Raw genomic sequence first — 21,391 nt, 5'->3', positions numbered from 1 at the left:
CAGTTGAAAATTTGCCCGGCTGGCTAACACTGGCACATTTACAGAAATGTTGATTAATGTACGTTGTTGAAATAAATGAAACGTTGGAGCGGTAGTTTAGGTTTGAAATTAACATTACACCTGCTAACCACCAAATGTTACTGAGAACTGAAGAAGTTGTGTAAAAAAAAATATTAGCTTTGGATTTCTGGAGAGATGTTAGGGACAGTCAGAGACATTATTGGTATAGAAAAGCTAATCTTGCATCATTAAAACATACAGCATTAGGACTGGGTATCCCCAATGATTTCCCGAATCGATTTGATTCCGATTCAAAAGGTCCCGAGTAGATTACATTTCTGATTCTATATCAATTAGTTTAGGAAAATTTAAGTTACAATGCGCCAATTTATCTTGGATATAAAAGAGATTCTCAGCGTTTTATAACGCACCAAGTTACAGCAACGTTTACATCAAGAACTGACCCCCAAAAACATTGATTCAAAGGACTTTTTACTAATACGTCCATGGTGAAAATGCATATATTAAAAGATCGATTTCAGGATTTTATGAATCAATATTAGATCTTAAAGGTCCAATGTGTGAGAATTTCTCCCATCTAGCATTGAGATCATATATCGCAATCAACTCTCTCACCACGCAGTTTAAAGTACGTATTACAGCTACGGTAGCCTTCACGCTTCAAAAAGCCGGTCTCTTGCTCTTTTCAATCTCCTTTTTCTTTTTCTGGGCGAAGAAGAAGACGACTCCTGTTCCTGAAATTTGGATTTTGAATACGTGTGGTCCTCCATGTTTCCTTCTTCAAACTTGCCGGGGCCGGGAAGCTACGATACCCGTTAGCAGCGTTAGCAGCACCTGTGAGTTTATCATGTGACAGATAAAACACGAAAGGTGGAGCAGTATGTCCTGTATGTTCCTTACTGGCTAACGTATTTCAAGATGGAGCATGAATATGGATCATCTGCAAATGCAAATGTAAAATTTCAAGCCAATAGGAATACTTGGAATTGATGGTGGTGGTAAATATTCATGAAAAAGGACAAGTTTGTGAACGGACAACACAGACTTTGATAATGAACAACTAAACACGTTACACACTGGACCTTTAAGCAAAGATTGATTTTAATTGGAGAATTGATTGTTTTAACCCAGCCCTATAAAGTATTACAGTATTACAGTATTGCTTCCTCTTTACTACAAAACTCCAAGTCCTTTTAAGGGGCATGTTATTAAAAAATAATTACACCATACAGTACTTTGAAGTGTGTTAAGTAATAAGTGTTGCATAATATGATAAAAATATACCTGCTAAACAAACAATCTAGTATCAACAGAGCTGCTGTCCCACGCTGGTTGGACAAGTTTTTTCTTTTTTTAGTTAGCCAGGGGGAAGTTTATTAACTTCCAGCTTCTATAATCACCAGGGATTACACACACACACACACACACACACACACACACTGAAAAAAGAGGATATTAGGTCACTGGAGAAGTAGGTAAGAAGTAATTAGAAAAGGCTCTTTTGCAAAATTGATGACAAACAATATCAGAGTTTGTCGTCACACTTTGACTGATTTTGACAGTTAATTTCCTCTTTGTGGAAGTGATCGTAAACACCGATTGTACGTGAGATTGTGTGCTCAGCACTGACTTGTGTGTGTGTGTGTGTGTGTGTGTGTGTGTGTGTGTGTGTGTGTGTGTGTGTGTGTGTGTTTTGGGGTTTTTTGGATGGTTACCTGTCCTATATTTCTTCATGGGTGGGCGGAGGATTGGTCTGTATAAAGAGACGTTGGGCACAGAGAAACTTCACAACAGCATCCTCTGACAGGTGAGGACACATACAGATGCAGCAGATTCATTACATAGTTTTTTGTTTTATTAAAGAATAATTATTATTATTATAAACAACTTTGCAATAATGTATAATCTGTTTCTGTCTTGCAGTTGAAAACGCTCCCCTGAAAGGATTAAGATAATTTATCCAGCCGAAATATGAAGCTCGCCACAGTCAGCTCCGTCCTCCGTCCAGCTGCCGCCATGCTCGTCATGCTGCTGCTGCTTCTGATTGGCTGGGCCGAGCAGGCAGCAGCGCTTCCTGTCGACCGGCCGCTCAGCCAGCCGCTACAAAACCAGGAGACGTACCAGGCTGTCCGCGACATATCACAACACGTGAGTGGTCAATTCAAAAATATATATGTTTATTCTTACTAGAAATTATTTATTAAGTCTGGGTATTTAATTAGGATGTAACACTTATTTTTAGCATCTTTAATCAGTGATTGAAGAAGTATTTGTTGAGTAAAAGTAGCAAAATACTCCTTTAAAAGCTATACTTATGTTAAAGTACAAAAAAATATCAAAAATAAAAGTACTCACTATGCAGCAGTTCATGTTATATTGTTATATATTGTACGATTTGGATTATTACGACTCATCCATTAACTTGTAAGCAGTATTTTAATGTAGCGTGGAACTACTTTCTGTCTTTATCTATAAAAATGCTTAAGATTTTATATGTAAAACAGTTTAACTTTAGTCACTAAAGCTGTCAAATAAATGTAATGGAGTGAAAAGTACAATATTTTTCTTTTGAATTGCGGTGAAGTCAAGGTATAAAGCTGCATAAAATTTAAATAATTGATTAAAGTACAATAACCTTAAAACTATACTCGAGTACAGTACTTGAGTAAATGTTTTTAGTTACTTTTAATTCCAGAATTCCAATTTTAATATCAGAAATATGGCTTTAGTACGTTTAAAAAAATCTAGACACAAATCTTATTAACTTTTCAAAATGTGTTGTTTTGGCACTAAAGTTACTCCGTAGCCTCCGTAGTTTTAGCCATTGCTTTACGTCCCTCTTCTACGTAGCGTCTGTTAAGGCCTCTGAGATTATGTCTTTGTAAATTTTGGGGGAATTTGTTTGTTTTTTAGCAACCTGAGGCAAAAAAATAAAACTTGCTGGGTATATTGTAATAAAAGGAATTTTAATAAAATGTTTATTTCATATAAAACATTTTACAGACAAAGTCACAAATAGAAAAAATTGTTAAAAATAATAACAGTAAAAAGCAATAATAGATATAAAAATAAAGACGTGATGAATCCAAAAATTAAAACATTTTAGAGGCTTTATTTTTGGTGTCTCGTCAACATTAGGGGGGGGTTTTAGGGCTGCCTCCTCTTTTTTTTTTAGATTTCTTTGTCGATTTTTGATGTTTTTTTCATGCTGAATGATTAATTTCCTGAAACTTCTTTGCACATCTCTGTTAAACGCAAGATTTAAAGTGATGCTTTTGCCTGATTCTTTGCAGAGAAACTTAGTTTAACAGATCTGTTGATTAAATCAAATGCGTGTCAGTCTAAGACTAATAATGTCTTAACCCTTGCGTTGTCTCCCCCCGTCGACCGTGCAACTTTTAGTTTGTCTGGGTCAAAATGTAAAAAGAATTCCAACGGTTTGGTCGTCTTTTTCGACACTTTCGAAAAACTTTTGAAGTTTCTGTCAATGTTTTTCTGCTTTTTTTTGACGTTTTTGAAGATTTTCCCGACATTTTTGTCACTTTTTTGACAATTTTTTTCTACGTTTTTCAACGTTCTATTATCAATTTTTCTTTACATGCTATAAAATTAAGTAAAACACCCAAATTCAATGAAAGTAGTGAACTGATCATTTATTTAACTTGTGAAGAGCGTCGTATGGAACCATCCACGTTATTTTGTCTTAAAATTTGGTTGAAAGAAACCCACGTTTCTGATATAGAAACTTTTAGAAAATGGGTCAGATTTGATCCGAGGACAGAGGGAACAGGAGGGATAAGTTGAGGACAGCTCTCGTGTTTTGTGTGGGATTTGGCCTCTGATGCCTCTGATGCTAACCTGCTTTCCTGCCTCTCTAGGCTCAGGCTGTGCAGACGGAGGAAGACTCCAACACCAGACTGATGCCCCGAGTCAACACCGACCAGGTGAGAACCATTTCAATGAACGCTGCCGTAATTGTTGCACAACATTTTTTTTTCAAGTACATTCAACTGACGTTCCACCCTCTGACCTCTCGATCCTCCTCCAGGACCACCTGAAGATCTGCTGCCTCCACGCCAACATCCTCGACTACTACCTGAACAACGTCCTGCGTCACCGTGACAACGCACATCCCAGCATGCACCGGCTGAAGACCGACCTCACCCGCGTCAGCGAGGACCTGCAGACTCAAGGCTGTGTGAGTATCTGATGATGTTCCACATGTTTTTGCTGTACGAGAGCGGGGTTTGTGTCCCGGGGTACACGCAAGATTTTCACCTCAGGAAACGCGTGTTCGTGTCCCGGCAGAGGGTTTAATCAGAACCCACTCTCTTTTTTCTAACCTAACTAGTCGTTTTGGTGCCTAAACTTAGGCTATGTTCACACTTGGCGTCTCTTTTTGAAGCTGCCAGCGTCTGTTTTACATTATAGTCCTGTGGAGTAAACCGTGTTCTCAAAAAACGCCCTACGTCTAGCGCTTTTTTGACAAGTGGAGTAGCCAGACCTGTCATTTCCATAACGTTAGCACCACTTGGTCTTTCTCTCTCTCTGGTCTTTCTCTAGCTCGCTCCATCACTTTCTTTATCTAATGTTAGCACCGCTCTCTCTCTCTCTCTCTCTCTCTCTCTCTCTCTCTCTCTCTCTCTCTCTCTCTCTCTCTCTCTCTGTTCTTTCTCTAGCTCAGTTCTAGCATACAGTCTATAAATCAACCCTTAGTGTGAAGCTGGTTAGCTTAGCTTAGCATAAAGACTGGAAACAAATTGCAAGGTTCTATCCAAAGGTAAAAAATATGTTTCTTTGCTTTCTTGCTGAGAGTTAGATGAATAGACTGATAACGCGTCAGTGTCTATTTTCTCATCTGACTCGGCAAGAAAGCAAAATGGCGTATTTTTTAACTTTGAAGAGTCAAACCATTCCTTTAAGATTCAGTAAGTTAGAAAATGAACTTAAAAACCGACATAATCGGATGATTTTTACAGTGTGGGCGTGTGTGGTGGCGGTGTGGTTGATCTTAAAATCGATATCGACTTTCTGTGGTTTTCAGAGAAAGGGAACACACACACACACACACACACACACACACACACACACACACACACACACAGGGAACAGATTGAAGTGATAACAGCTTCTAACCTGTCTCTCTCTCTCTCTCTCTCTCTCTCTCTTTCTCCAGAACGTGACTCACTATCACGACCATCACCACGCTGTGGAGTTTCGCAAGAAGCTCACCAAGGTGAGATTTTAAACCCGAGTGACACCTGATTGAAAACACTTTGACATCATTCAGACAGGAAGCTGCACCGTTGTGTCTTTACTGCATATTATTCTGAAGTCAACAGAAATGTCATTTTTTTGAGTGGAGTTTGGTGCAGCAGCACAGAGCCGCTGTGGTTGCTCGTCTTTGTTTTGAGTTCTTTAAGGCTCATTATGTAAATAATTAATGATAAAGTACAGAAGCTTGTTATCCCTAATGACACATTTTGTTGGGGACTATTTTCAGCGGCGGATGAATCCTCATTTGTTGCTCTAGTTTAGTTTAGTGTATTGGTTTAAACTTATACAAATACTACAGATTAACATACGCATAATCAATAAAAGATGTGATGGAGAGAATATGGGCATACTCCAATTAAAATAGAAATGCACACTTGTGGGGCCAAAATGCTGGACCCCACAGGTTTAAAGGTCTGTTTGAGGGTTAAGACTTGGTTTTAGGATTAGGGTTAGAATTAGGTTATGGTTAGGGTGAGGGTAAGGGTTAAGGTTAGGCATGCAGTTGTTATGGTTAAGGTTAGGGTAAGGGGCTAGGGAATGCATTATGTCAATGACGGGTCCCCACAAAGATAGTGCCACAAACCTATATGTGTGTGTGTGTGTGTGTGTGTGTGTGTGTGTGTGTGTGTGTGTGTGTGCTTGAGTCAAAATAAACTGCAGAGGAATAAGATAAATCCGGCTTTTCACATCCTCTGAATGGTACTGGTGTGTTTCTGCTGTTTCTAATGTGAGTCTGTTTGTTTCAGATGGGGGGCGAGCGAGGGATAAACAAAGCGCTGGGAGAGATCGACATCCTGTTCACGTACCTGCAGGACTTCTGCATCCAGCCGAGAAACGCCACCGCCACCGCGGCCGGCGCTAACTGACACCACGACTGTTTCAGATGTTTCCACTGAACGCTCAGCAAACAGTTTATCATATTTATCACCTTTTTATACCAGCAACTTTTCCATTTTATACTTCTATTTATTATGAATCTATTTAATTTGAGGACCTATTTAACATTTGTTTTTATAGGATATTTATATTGACTTGAGTACGACGGATTAGTTATTGATCTATTTGTTGATCAGAAAGTTTAAAATGCCGGAGCTGAGAGGCGTCTGGTGTTGCTCGTGTTGCCATGTTATGGCTGATTTTTATGAAGTCACCGTTGCAGTATTTCATGTTTCACTCTGTGCTGAAGGAACTGTGTGTTACATGACTTGAAAAGAAATAAAGTTTGGTTTTGAATATGAACGTCGGCTCGTCTCTGTGCTGCTAGTTAAAAGAACAGTTGGCTGTTTTTCAATGCACTTATTTTAATATTTCCCCCATAAATTAATAATAAAAAAACAATAATAATATCAATAAAATAAATAAAAAAATAGATAAATAATAGCAATATTTCAGGAGTTGGGCAAAAAACAATTAGACAATTTAGGTCGTACAGAAAATTAATATGATTTATATTAAATATAATATATTAAATTATAAAACAATAATCAAATACCCAAAGATAATATTAGAACAGAAGAACAGTTAAAATATATGAAAATGTATAATAACAGTGAGTATGTTTACATGCGCACCAATATTCCATTATTATTCCGAATATGACAATATTTTGAATTTGATACGGGTCATGTAAACAACATATTCCAGTTGGATATTCAGAATAAGGCCTTTTTCCAAATTTAGCATTTTCTGATTAAGACGTGGGATATTCTGGTATTATTCAGGTTTTAGAGCCATTCTTTTGACATGTATGCAGCGCATTCAGAATCTGCGTCTCAATCGGGGTTTTTACTGCAGTTTGTGACAGTTTACGGCCTCTTGCCTGTTTACGACTTATGGTCAGCTCTGTGCGTTGCTATGGTTGCTGTACACAAACCAACCAGCCAACAGTTGGCTGCAGACCCGATAAGAAGAAGAAACACAGCTACTTTTAAACATTATCAAAGACTTGGATATCAGCAGGTTTTTGGATATGAGAGGGACGGTGTGTTCGCACGGTCCAACAAGTCCGCCACCGCTGGGAAACTTTGAATAAATCATATTTTGCACAGCTACATGTAAACGGGAATATTAGTGGAATATTCACTTTCATCAGCCGTGTAAACAGCTTAGTCTTTTTTTTTAAGAATAAGGGCAAAAACCTGAATATTATGTGCATGTAAACATAGTCAGTGTTGTGCCTGTTCAAAGTCACTTACAGGCAGGGTTGGTAATTATTTCCAAAATATACTTTTTATATATATTGTTTGAAATGGTCTTTACACCCCGACAGCAATAAATAACTTATGGGCTCTTAAAAAAAAGGAGTGAAAAAGACCCGTCATCTGAGGCTGCTGTAATCCTGTAAAAACGCCCACCAATCACTGCCTCGCGGTCCACTTGGAAAGAGCCAATGAAATGCCTCCTTGCACTGCAGCGTGTACTCTCCCCCTCCCGTGCACGAGCCTGAGGTCAAAGCGTTGAAAAAACTCTGATGTGGTGATGGCGTTGGCTCACTGAACATCTGACGTGGTGTGCACGTTTAAACACAGGATCCAGTGATGCCGTTCCAACATTTTACTGTTGCAATAGGGACGGAGCGCATTTAAGTCCCACGCCCACCGGAGGGGAAAACAACTCTCCGCTCTCCATTCAATTTAGTCTGCTAGCAAACAGAAAAATGTCTAAAAGCTGCTGTGTGGTGATAGTCACTGTCAACAATGTAAAAAACCCATGACTTAATGTTTTTATAAGCTGCCGACCCCAAAAACTGAGCTTTTATGAAGACAGACGTGAACATAGATGCGAGGAATCAGCAGGAAGAATGGGGAGACTGTGGGATCCTACACTATGCAATCTGGCTTCCGTGCTGGTCACAGCCACCCTCAAGGTTATAAACGACATCACGGTCGCCATTGACCAAAAGCATTACTGTGCAGCCGTTTACATTGATCTGTCCAAGGCATTTGACTCTGTTAACCATCATATTCTCATTGACAGACTCAACAATCTTGGGTTTTCCCATGACATGCCTCGCGTGGTTCAGTAACTACTTTTCTGATAGGGTCCAGTGCGTTAAATCTGAGGGCCTGTTGTCTGGACCTAAGGCTGTCTCCATGGGGGTGCCACAAGGTTCGATTCTCGGGCCAATGCTTTTCTCCCTTTACATCAATGACGTAGCTCTTGCTGCCGGGCCCTCACAAATCCACCTCTATGCAGACGACACCATCCTGTACACATCCGGCCCCTCATTAGATAATGTGTTATCAAACCTTCAGGAGAGCTTCTACGCTATTCAGCACTCCTTCCGAAACCTCCAATTACTTCTAAACACTGCCTACCCCGGCCCATCCAATCAGCATCACCACGCTCGATGGACTGGAATTAGAAAACGTGAGTGCAATGAGTACAAATACCTAGGTGTCTGGTTAGACAGCTCCCTCTCCTTCCAGCAACACATACAACAACTTCAATCTAAAGTTAAGTCCAGGATCGGTTTTCTATTCTGCAACAGGACCTCCTTCACTCACGCTGCCAAACTCACATTGGTGAAAATGACAATCTTACCAATTCTCGATCAGTGATGTTATTTACAGAACTGCCTCAAACTCTCTCCTGAAAACACTGGATGTTCTCTATCACAGTGCCATACGTTTTGTGACCAGAGCCCCTTATAACACCCACCACTGCAAACTCTATGCTTTAATTGGCTGGCCCTCGTTACACACTCGACGCCTAACTCACTGGTACCAACTCATTTACAAGTCTGTGCTAGGCAAAGCCCCGCTGTACCTGAGCTCACTGGTCACTATAGCTTTACCCACCCACAACCTCCGCTCAAGCAGTTACATCTCCTTGGTCACCCCAAAAGCGCACACCTACTTTGGCCGCCACTCCTTCCAGTTCTCAGCTGCAAATGACTGGAATGAACTACAAAAACCCCTGAAACTCAAAGCCCTTATCCCACTAACTACCTTTAAAGCACTTCTGTCCGCGCTCCTGTCCGATCACTGTACGTGCTAACTGCTCCCCGTCTTTCACCCACTGTTTTTGCACACCCTTGCTCCATTATCTCTGTCATGCCCCATTGCATAGTTGCATATCATATTTGTTTACGCTAATTTGCACTATTCACCTGCCCTAGTATGCTCAACCGTTATTTCTTGCCACCTTTGTTGCCACACAATTTTTGCACATCTACTGATCTACTTCGCTATCTAGTCCACAATCTGCACTGATTGTATATTGACTCTTTACCACATTTCAGCATTTATATGGTCTGTCTATGCTTGTATACTGTGTTATTACTGATCTTCATAACTACCTACACCACACTTTGCACTAACTGTACTCTGACTCTTTACTACATCTCAGCATTTACAGACTGTCTATTCTTGCATATTGTATTATCACTGATCTACATCACTACCTAGACCACCATTTGCACTAACTGTATACTAACTTGTATATTGTCTCTTGATTATTGCTAACTGTGTTATTACTGATTTACATTACTTAACAGACTGCAACTTGCACTAACTGTAGATTGACTCTTCACTACACTTCAGCATTTATCTAGACTGTCTATTCATATACATTGTGTTATAACTGATCTACTTCACTAATTAGACCACTAGACTAACTGTTTATTGACTCATTAAACCATCGACTCTTTACACCATCTCAGCAGTGATCTGTTCATGTATATTGCACATTCATCGACTTACTTACACCTCACTACGTGCCAGCATTTGTAATGCCCACTTGTTCTGCACTTGATGTAGCATATTGTATTCTGTATTCTTGTACTGTACTGAATGTGAAACTACTTGTTGTCTTGCACGCCTACGCTTTTCTTCGCCAGGTCGCCGTTGCAAATGAGAACCTGTTCTCAACGGCCTACCTGGTTAAATAAAGGTTAAATAAAAAAAATAAAAACAATATGTCTATAGCTTAACTTACAGACCTAGGCCAAAACTAGTGCAAGCATTTTGTTAGCTGCAGACCTGAAAAACTGAGCTTTTATGAAGACAGGCGTGAACGTAGATGCGAGGAATCAGCAGGAAGAATGGGGAGACTGTGGTTATCACTGAAGCTCCACAGCAGGTTTATATCTCTAAATGTTCGTGGGTTACATCCTCTCAAACGCTGCAGAGTAAACACACACCGGACAACTACCGCATAGCGTTGGCGAGGATATAGGACAGTGGTGAATCAAGATGCTGCCAGGGTGCAGCCGAACAAACAAACAAGACGTGTGGGTGTTTTTAAAGTGAGTCATATGTCGCCAGCGTGCAGCTGTGTGTGCTGCCCTTAAAGATCACTGATGGTTTCCCAACAGGAGTGTGTGAAAGAAGTACTGATGATCTTTTACTGAAGGAAAAGTCAGAGTTCAACGTTAAGGTTCAACGTTAAGGGGAAGTGAAAGAAAAATCGACTTGCCCAAAATCAATTTTTACTGGCCCCTATACGTATGTGGTTATCAAATAACCTGCAAAGACTCAAGTAAGTTGTTCTATTTGATCTTTATTTACAATGTATAAATACATCAAGGACAGCAGTGGTGTAGTCTACGTGACACGCAGGTATACCCACTAAGAAAGCTCCAGGATTTCCATATATCCACTTAAAAATACTTTAAAATATATTTTGAATTGTCATCTGTGTTATTGTTTTTCGCATAGGCTAAATAAAGGGATTTCCACCGTAAATTGGTGCATTACAGCGTATCCAAATGCAGAAAATGAAGTTGCTGACGCTCAAAACTTCCCTGGGGGAGGACACCCAGACCCCCTACTATGATACGCCTTCCAATTAAGTGCTTTCAATAAATAAGCAAAACTACAAAGAGCCAATGAAAGTGCAGCTGTAAAAATATATATACAGAAATTTCTTTTTTTTATTATTATTATTATCCAAGGTGCAGTTGGAAGAGATGTGTTTTTAGCCTGCGGCAGAAGATGCGTAGGCTTTCGGCCGTCCTGATGTCAATAGGGAGCTCATTCCACCATTTAGGAGCCAGGACCTGGATGGATAGATGGGTGGGTGGGTAGGTAGGTAGGTACTTTATTGATCCCCAAGGGGAAATTCAAGGTTCCAGTAGCTTAAAGACATCACACACAACATACACATACATCATAAACAGGATGATAAAGTAACAAATCCAAATGAATAATATGGACAATAAAAGAAAAGATACTAAATAAAAAATCCACATGAATGTACTATAAGGGATGTATAAGCATGAGACGCTTGCAGTGATAGGACAGGGACTGACCCTGTGGATCAGTCTGCATGGTAAGGTGCTCTATGAGAGGGTGTGTGTCATGGTGGTAGTGCAAATAAGTCCAATAGTGCAAGGATAAAGTCTAGAGACCAGCATTAAATATGGACAATATAAGAGAATAATGTAAATATAGTAATATAAAAACTATAGCAGTGCAAGGATAAAGTTTAAAAAAACTTTATCCCTCCCTCCTTCCCCCGGCCTGGACTGAGCGGTGTAGTGTGAGAGAACTTGGGGAGGTTGAAGACCAGTGGAGCTGCTGCGTTTCTGAATGAGCTGCAGGGGTCGGACGGCACATGCAGGCAGGCCAATCAGGAGGGAGTCGCAGTAGTCTAGACGTGAGGTAATAATTATAGCAGAGTTCCTGTTTAAGACTAAAATTAAGATGCGAGCCCACACTGAATCCCTCAATAGGCCGTTTATTGATGAGAAAACCATAAACATGGAGTCTGTCTGTGAAAATACTTTAAGCCTAGAATGCAGCAGCGAGCACTTTGAGTGACTCGTGGACGGGGAAAATAACACACAACATAGGGAGTAATTCACAGTAGAAAGAGGAGAAGACAAAAGAGAAAACGTTTCTTCTTCTAACTAGACGCCAGTCACGTGTTACTAGAACCAAGTCAATTCATGATTGGCCAACGTCACGTTCAAATCCAATCATTCAACAAGCGTTCTCGGAATTCATTTGTGATACAATGATTTGAACTTCTTGAATGGGCGAGTTGCTATATTTACTTGCCATCGGGCAACCCTTATTGTTGAACCCTGAAAATTACCAAAGTATTAGCTTCAAAATAAACTTAAAGTACCAAAAGTTAAAGTACTCATTCTGCAGAGTAATATATATATATATTATTTATATTATATTATTGTATTAGTTATTGATGCAATAATGTGTTCATCACTTTAAATAGAATAAAATACCCAATCAGATAAAAACGATATCAGTAATATCTCTTGAAATCGGATGTCTATCGTTACGATCAATTTTATCAGATTAGATTAAATCTTATCTGATGACACACACACACACACACACACACACACACACACACACACACACACACACACACACACACACACACACACACACACACACAATGACCTGTATATTTAACTGGTGCAGAAATCACAAGTAGACGAGACCTACTTACCTACTTTCAATGGTGTAGGTTTGGTTTCAGCTCACTGTGTGTGTCTGTGTGTGTGTGTGTGTGTGTGTGTGTGTGTGTGTTTACAAACTGCTTGTATTTATTTGCTTGATTTACTGTTTGCAGTCCGGGCTCCTGAACTCAACAAACCTCCTCCGACTGCACCTTGGCTAAAAATAAAAACAATGAAAAATAAAAAGAAATGCACTTACATGGGGCACCATGTAGTTTGGCTTATGTGAAGCTAATGTGCTTCTATGTGATACTTGCTATTCTGAGTTTGTACCCTAATGGTTAAATGCACTTATTGGAAGTCGCTTTGGATTGAAATGCTGATTAGCAATGCCAGTTTATAACAACACATTAGATTTTTGTAGATTAGATTCATATACAAGTACAAAGACAACAAAATGCAGTTTGCGTCCAACCAGAAGTGCAAAAAGAGCACAAAAGTGCAATGTGATATACAAAGTGTAGACCAGTATAGACAGGACAAGAAATATAATGCAGTGTTAACAGTAGTATACAGTTGGTTTACAGGGAGTGGTTTAGAGTAATATAAATTAAATATAAATGTGTGCAGTGTATTAGCAGTTACCTTATAAGAGCAGAATATATATGGCTGTGTAATATGAACAATGTATGAACAACATGTACAGATATTTAGATAGATGTACATTACGCTGTCATTTGTAGTAGACACAAACTGTAAACTGTCACAAACTGCAGTAAAAACCCAGATTGAGACGCATATTCTGAATGTGCTGTCTACATGTCCAAAGAATGCTTCTAAAACCTGAATAATACCGGAATACCCCACATGTCTTAATCGGAAAATGCTATATTCGGAAAAAGGCCTTATTCGGAATATCCAACCAGAATATGCTATTTGCATGACCTGTATCAAATTGGGAATATTGTCATATTCGGAATAATAGTGGAATATTGGTGTGCATGTAAACATACTCAGTGACAGAGGGAGCACAATAAAAAGGCATGTGGGAAAGTGCGAAGAAAGAAATATTTGAAATGAGAACTGACCAAAGACGATAAAGTACGGTAAAGAGAGAGACAAAATAAATACACATGACTTTGGATTAATCAAAGCTTGTTTCACACCGTTCTGAGGAAACATGTCACTCAACCCAAAAACTACGGTGGCCGACAGGGGCAAACACACTGCGACTTGATGAAACACACGCAAATAGACAAAACACAAGCAAATTAAGAAAACATTCTTCATAAATTTGACAACACATGTGCAGCATTTAGCAAACGCGCTGCAAATACACACAACACAACCAAATACACAAGGTGATACCCAATCAGCAGAGACGTGTCTGTAAACTCCATCCATCCATCCATCCATCCATCTTCGTCCGCTTATCCGGTATCGGGTCGCGGGGGTAGCAGCCCCAGCAGGGGACCCCAAACTTCCCTTTCCCGAGCCACATTAACCAGCTCCGACTGGGGGATCCCGAGGCGTTCCCAGGCCAGGTTGGAGATATAATCCCTCCACCTAGTCCTGGGTCTTCCCCGAGGCCTCCTCCCAGCTGGACGTGCCTGGAACACCTCCCTAGGGAGGCGCCCAGATGCCCGAACCACCTCAACTGGCTCCTTTCGACGCGAAGGAGCAGCGGCTCTACTCCGAGCTCCTCACGGATGTCTGAGCTTCTCACCCTATCTCTAAGGGAGACACCAGCCACCCTCCTGAGGAAACCCATTTCGGCCGCTTGTACCCTGGATCTCGTTCTTTCGGTCATGACCCAGCCTTCATGACCATAGGTGAGGGTAGGAACGAAAACTGACCGGTAGATCGAGAGCTTTGCCTTCTGGCTCAGCTCTCTTTTCGTCACAACGGTGCGATAAATTGAATGTAATACCGCACCCGCTGCTCCGATTCTCCGACCAATCTCCCGCTCCATTGTCCCCTCACTCGCGAACAAGACCCCAAGGTATTTAAACTCCCTCACTTGGGGTGAGGACTCTCTCTCCCTGGGGTCGAAAATCAAGCTGTTCCACTCAGCGCTCCCCCACTAGAGGCCTGGAGAACTTCCGTTGTGTAATCTGGATGCAGCGTTTTTTTTTTGTTGCATTTGTTTTCGGGGATTGTTTGCTTTTCTTTTTGCATCGTTTCTGTATTTGCAGCGCGTTTCTGTATTTGGTTGTGCTGTGTGTATTTGCAGTGCATTTGCTAAATGCTGCGCATGTGTTGTCAAATGAATGAAGTTGTTTTCTTAATTTGCTTGTGTTTTGTCTATTTGCGTGCGTTTCATTAAGTTGCAGTGCGTTTGCCCCTGTCGGCCATCGTAAGAAACCAAAGCAAAATGTTGCACACTGGTTTGAGATTGAACGTGCCCTCAGCTCTGCAGTTACCTGACCTCCCCGCTCCCCCGCTCACCTGCATCTCATTCCCTCGTCAGCCTCTCATCTCAAACACCGGCCCAGTTTTATTCATTTCCTGCCAGACCATCAAAGTTGCCAGCAGACTCAGACCCTGCCTGTCCCCCTACTACATTATGCTGTCCTGTGGACTGAAAGGGATACTTCACCCAGAAACAGCATAAATCATATATAATAATCTCACCTCTCTAGACTCTCTGTGGTCCCAAAATACATTTGTACAACATACATCAACACTCCCGGTTGAAAACTTTTTTTTTTAAATGTATAAAAATGTACATTTATTATGTACAAAAATGTTTGATTTAAATGTTTTTTCTTTAATATTTTTTTATTTTCTTGCTTTAGTCAACGTTTTCTAGCTACCGCCAGTATATACACCCCTTAAACCAACTTATTACCACAAGTTTTACAATTATTTTTTCAAAATTCATGGTCAATAAACCTCATTTATATGATTTTATACCTAATTCTTGAGTTAAAAAGCAGAAATTATGAAATATTTTGACAATTAAGTTAAAATCCGAGGAAGACGTTTTCCAGAGTTTAGTCAGGAAATGGTTTTTAAACCATTTAAACCGTTTTTCTTCTCCAAATGCTGTAAAATATAATATAATTTCTGGAATTCAATGATATTGTGAAGAATGTTGTATTGAACCAACCGTGTTGTTTTTTATGGGCAAAAACAGGAGGGTTAAGTACGGTGAAGTATTTGTACTTTGTTACATTACAACACTGGTAAACACACACCTGGTCCTCACTAACTCCTGTTAGCTAAGACCTGTCTACATTTTCTTTTGTTAAAGCTTTTAACGTGCACAACTCTTGAGTGCACCGTTAGTATTTGTGTATTTAGGCCTTCCTGATGACCCTTCTAATGACAAACCCACGCCATGGTTTTCAGACACTCGAGGATTTTAATTTGACGTTCACTTTTAAGCGATAAATTATTCCTAATATGTGACTTGTGGCATGGATGTATTAAGAGAACTGGATACAGTGTTCGGCGGGAAGCTCCGTACGTTCCAATGAGAGTGCTCAAAAGCGCATAAAGCAAACATGGAGCTCGGCTCTTCCGCATTGTTGGCCCATAACGCTGGTTGGCTCACGATGGGCATGCGCACTAGCAACAATTTGTTTGTGTTGTCGTAGCAACTGGTAGCAACATGCGCGTTCATGAGCTTCTCTCTCGTGTCTCGTACAAGTGGCGAACTCATGAACTCGCTGTTTTCATTGTCTAAAAGATTCACTAACGTTAAACATTGTGTTTTCGTTGTTCCCGATCGTATACATGCTTAGCTAAATAAACGATAGATGTATTTAGCTAGACAACCAAGGAGATTTAATAATTATGTTGTGCTACTAGCTAGCTAGCTAGCTAATAACTAGCGCCAGCAGTTAGCCTGCAGTTTCGTGAACAGAGCTCATCCATGGCTTCAGCTCTCATCCACGTTACAAGCTTTACAGCATACAGCCCTCGGATGGATCATAAGAGAGAACCAAGGCGATGTAATCACTATGTCTGTAGTAACGTTATGTAGGCATATAATTAACTATGTATAGATCTTAATACAGCCATGCTAGCTACCCCTGATGTTAGCAACTAGCTAGCTAGCCGATAGCCCGCTAGTTTGGGAAACGCTAATGACGTTACATCCACGTAGCTAACAGGCTTTACAGCAGCTACATACATCCCTGGGATGTATCATGACTTCATAAGATAATACCATGGATGTATTAATAGAACACATGGTGAATTACAACCATTAGCTATATCCATTATTACAGCTAGCTACATGAGCTCGGGAGAACAGTCATGTGAGCGGGCGGGCGCAGTCCACTATGCGCGTTCATCATGCCAAATTTAATAATTCTGGATTCGCTTCTAGTGAATGTTAAAAATGTTAAAAACGTGACGTTTTAAACAAGGACCCTTTCAGTGTTCGGGCTGGTAAGTTGATATACCCAGAAACAAATTATCCGCTGAAATATAGACGTTTCTTTCGCCATGCAAAGTCTATGTGAAAAGTCTTTCTGGGCCATGGGGTGCAGTACCACCGTTATCCGCTAAGCCCATGGTGGCTTTTAGACTCGGCGCTCTTCCTGGGGGCTTGCTTTGTGGGCTGCTACCATGTCTTATGCCTTTGTTTGTGTGTCTGAATGCTTTTTTTTTTTTGTAGATCAAGTTTCCCCCTCGAGGCAGAAGACAGCTCTCTGAACTGAACTGGTCCGAGTCATACCTGAGTGATGTCACCGCAGGGGATTTCCCACACAGGTGACTCCAGGAAGTACAGTAACAGCAAACTTCCGTGTGTGTATGTGTGTGTGTGTGATCTATATTTAGCCCAGCTCTTTGTGTCTGATGTGACGACATCACTCGGGGGGGTTCAAAGACCCCGAAATAAAGAGCAACGGCCTGTAGAGATGCATCGTTTTATCTTCACCTTTCCTGCTGCTGTGTAGACACATTAAAATAGTTTTGTTTTTGGGTACACACAAATTATATTGATGGAAAATACAAGTACTACATGTATATTAAAAAGTGTTTTTATATATGTGTATATATGTGTATATATATATATATATATATATATATATATATATATATATATGTGTTTTTTAAGAAGGAAAAATAACAATAATAGAATATTTTGAAAATAATTCTAATAATATCTGTACATGAACCATGTTGATGGGACATTCGGAGCCCTAATGAAAAATATATTTTTATTTTTTCATTCAAGAACGAAAATAATAAAATAAATATAACTTTCAATTAATTATAAATAGTGATATCAATTATTATTTTCTAATTAACAAAAAAACCTTAAAAGAAAAAAATGAACAAATTTAAATGAACTTTAAAAAATATTCCACCTTGTAACCCAAAAAATGTCAGTTAGCCAGACATCATTATTGCTTCATTCTATTTAATTAATAAAAACATTTTTATGGTTATTTTCATTTGGTTACTCAGACAAAATTGCTGATTGAAGCTTCAGACTGGAAATAAATACTGGAACCAGCAGTCAACGTCTTGTTTAAAACACAACACATCTTCTTTGTAGCGTACGTGTTGTTTCCACATCACAACTGAAAGCAACAAGTCCTCCAAACCAAACAACAATAGTAGTTGTTTGGCTTGGCTGTAACAGTTGAACACTTTGGGCCCTAGTTTAACGATCTAAGCGTACGACGTGAAGCGCCTGGCGCAGGTGTGTTTAGGGCGTGTATGAATCCACTTTCGCTTGCACGTTTAACGGTGGAAAAAAGGGTCCGTGCGCCGGGCGCATGGTTCTAAAGGGTTGTACTCATAGACTGTATATAAGAATGGACCAACAGATCCCGTTGCTCTGGACGGAGACCAGTGAAGGCCAATAGAAGCACTTTTCCGGTGAGCGCTGAGCGTTACTGAGCAGCCTCCAACTGAGAGAAACGACGTAAATGTGACGTGAGCAACCTGTCTGAAAGTTGGAAGTCTTCTGGTAGCTGTGCCAAGAGAAATCTCAATCATTCCCAATCTAGCAGAGATGGAGAGCGTAGGTATATGTAAGGAGATAACATAGACACAGGCTAATCATTGCTAACTAAAATGCTTTATTATTAGTAATTACACTTAAACAGCTAATGTGAGACGAAACTGCCTACACGCCTCCTGTACTATACGGTAATTCCTCTACTATGAGACAGTAAGTCGCGTGGTTATGACACAATTGTTAGCCTATTTTTACAAAAACGTCTGCTACGGAGCCATAACGTGAGGTACAAGGTAATGGAGCCTTTTATACATTGTCGTGTTTCTTTAGAAATAAACAATGGACAAATAGAGTCTTTAAACTCTTCAGATGTAAAGTTATTCTCTGTCAAAGTGGCGCCAAAATGAATGGCAGTCAATGGGATGCTAACGGGGGGTGATCGCTTTGTAGCATTAAAATGGCGCCATAGGAGGTTCGCGGTCCGAGGAGAAGCTTACCCCCTTGGTTGTACTTAGTGTCTTCATTAAGCAGAGGTGTGTTTTGGGCGTAACATGCAATCAACCAATCAGAGATCATCTCCCATTCCCTTTAAAAGCCAGGCGAGTTTGGACCTTGGAGCATTGCTATTATGATGGAGGATTTGCACCGTAATATTTTTATCTGTAATCTTCTGCATGTGTGTGTGCTGCTGTGCGTCCCTGTGTGTGTAACAAGCATAGTGTGCGCACACTGTACACGAGTCTAGGAGCATTTTACTAATGCTCTGTTAAAATAACAATGAAATGCTGCGTTATTGACTTTAGACCAGGTTTTTGTTGGTCAACGGTGCGATCACTTCCCGCTGCCTCAAGATAGCAATACGCCCAGAATGCACCTGAACACACCTCCCTGTAAGACCAGCACGCCCAGAATGCACCTGAACACACCTCCCTGTAAGACCAGCACGCCCAGAATGCACCTGAACACACCTCCCTGTAAGACCAGCACGCCCAGAATGCACCTGAACACACCTCCCTGTAAGACCAGCACGCCCAGAATGCACCTGAACACACCTCCCTGTAAGACCAGCACGCCCATGGGCGCACAGATGGGCACAGGTGCATTTGCTATTTAAACGACGCAGGCGCTGGATGGGAAATTGACAACTGTGTCGGTCTTAAACTAGCAAAGACACTTGCGTCTGGCTTTGCGCTGCGCCGGGTGCAAGATAGGACCCTACAACTGAAAGCAACAAGATCTCCAAACCAAACAACAATATAAGTTTGTTCCTACCCTCTAACACGACCCACCGGAGCGTTTCATAAATTAAAAATACGATCTCATTCAGTCGCAGTTTTGAACACGTCTGTAATGTTGTGAAACGGTCCCAGTTTGGTTATGTTTAGACCCAGAAACTACTTAGATAAGATAAGAAAAAGATGGCGGTTTGGGTTCGATTCAGACGTTACTTCACTTCCAGAAAGTTACGCGCGTGACGCAGAATATGACGTTCGTTAAGTAAGAAAAAACAAAGGGACTGGAAGCCCGGTGTCTTAGGTTAACCTGCCGTCCTACGTGGAAACTCTTTGGTGGAAATTTGGCGCTCTAACATTTCCTCACCTTACTTCCTGCTTTGCTCCAGTCATAACTACTACGGCCACTAGATGGCGCTGCCACTATAAACGTAAATGCTGCTTGAACAAACGACGTCTGGGAGCGTTTTTTGGGGGGAGGACAGTCTCCTTAAAGCTCAGGAACACCGAAGTCGGAAGAACGACTTCCCAATTTGGGAAATGGGACCATCGAGGAGCACGTGATTACACAAAAAAAAAGACAAAATCACCACTGCTGGCAGTTCAAGGTAAATAAAACTGAATATTCTAACTTATTAAAGTGATTGAGTGAAGTAAATAGTCGTAATTGGTGCAGGTTGTGTGTTTATGAAGCTAGCATGTTATTCCAGTAGGGTATTTAATTTAAGAACAACATTTTAACTAAGAGATATCGCCATGAGACCTCCTCAGCTGATTGTCTCTAACATTAAGACAATCATGTTTATATTACAAGTTTTCTGAAATTTTATGTTTAGGCATTATCTAATGCTAACTTTTGGGAAAATTAGGAGAAATCTACAGACACAAATTGACAAAATGTAATAAAATAAACACCTTAATGTGTATATGGGTTGTTTTTTTCCTCCAAGACATGTAATGGAAACAAAATAGGCCAAAAACTCCAAATAAAAAGATCTGATGCAGTGTTCTTCCCCTCTGCAGGTATGACAGGTCTACGTGACATCATACGAGGAAAACTGAGCCTTGGAAATTCTCTTCAACTTTCCCTTTCGACGCCTGTTCAGTGGAATATTTGTGTGCAGCCATGCATCTCTTATCTCCTGTATGTCACATTCATGTCTGCTGGCAGTCCAGAGTCACCTGCACGACTCTGGACTTTTTTTATTTTTTATTTAGATTTAGATTTAGGTTTATTTAGACAGGGACACGTACAAAAAAACATAGATAAACTTCAACAGTCATCTGATGTAATCATAGTGTTTTTAGCCAAAGCTAATTCTCAACACTTGTCCCTAGTAGGGCTTTTGGTTACAAATAAAAATACAGATTTACATTATTATTAAAAATACAATAAAGATGAAATAAAAAGAAATGAAATGAAAATGGAAGGAAAGTATACAATGAGAGCACAGTGTAAAAACTAAATATGAGAGCAAGATTGTTCCTGAATTAGCCACAATTTGGTATTTTTTTTTAAAAGTGGCTAATGTTGGGATACATTTCAAGTGGTCTGGCAGAAAGTTC

The 21,391-nt window shown here is 40.3% G+C and overlaps 2 protein-coding genes across 4 annotated transcripts in view; both read left to right on the top strand.

The window, feature by feature from the left end:
* Positions 1-4,773, top strand: part of mdm1 (Mdm1 nuclear protein) — a 37,510-nt gene extending 32,737 nt beyond the window's left edge. For all 3 annotated transcript variants that reach the window (XR_004895991.1, XR_004104521.2, XR_004104520.2), the window contains one exon: positions 4,763-4,773. The gene's annotated coding sequence lies outside the window, so the exon portion shown is untranslated. The remainder of the gene's footprint in view (positions 1-4,762) is intronic.
* On the top strand, positions 1,231-6,537 carry il22 (interleukin 22). The gene is made up of 6 exons (XM_031296980.2): positions 1,231-1,828; positions 1,945-2,169; positions 3,900-3,965; positions 4,070-4,219; positions 5,198-5,257; positions 6,045-6,537. Exons 2-6 carry the CDS (start codon positions 1,993-1,995, stop codon positions 6,162-6,164), a joined length of 573 nt encoding a protein of 190 aa, XP_031152840.1. The 5' UTR covers positions 1,231-1,828; positions 1,945-1,992; the 3' UTR covers positions 6,165-6,537.
* Positions 6,538-21,391: the final 14,854 nt, after the last annotated feature.

Source organism: Sander lucioperca, chromosome 20 (genome assembly GCF_008315115.2).
Source record: "Sander lucioperca isolate FBNREF2018 chromosome 20, SLUC_FBN_1.2, whole genome shotgun sequence".
Classification (NCBI taxonomy): domain Eukaryota; kingdom Metazoa; phylum Chordata; class Actinopteri; order Perciformes; family Percidae; genus Sander; species Sander lucioperca.
Note: the sequence above shows the minus strand (reverse complement) of the source record. Positions and strands in the feature narration are given on the sequence as shown.

What these genes read in the sequence shown, in the direction of transcription:
- il22 (XM_031296980.2), top strand. Translation starts at nt 1,993, where the DNA reads ATGAAGCTCGCCACAGTCAGCTCCGTCCTCCGTCCAGCTGCCGCCATG. An exon ending in TCCGCGACATATCACAACAC is followed by an intron (nt 2,170 to 3,899) that starts GTGAGTGGTCAA and finishes CTGCCTCTCTAG; the next exon opens with GCTCAGGCTGTGCAGACGGA. An exon ending in ACCTGCAGACTCAAGGCTGT is followed by an intron (nt 4,220 to 5,197) that starts GTGAGTATCTGA and finishes CTCTTTCTCCAG; the next exon opens with AACGTGACTCACTATCACGA.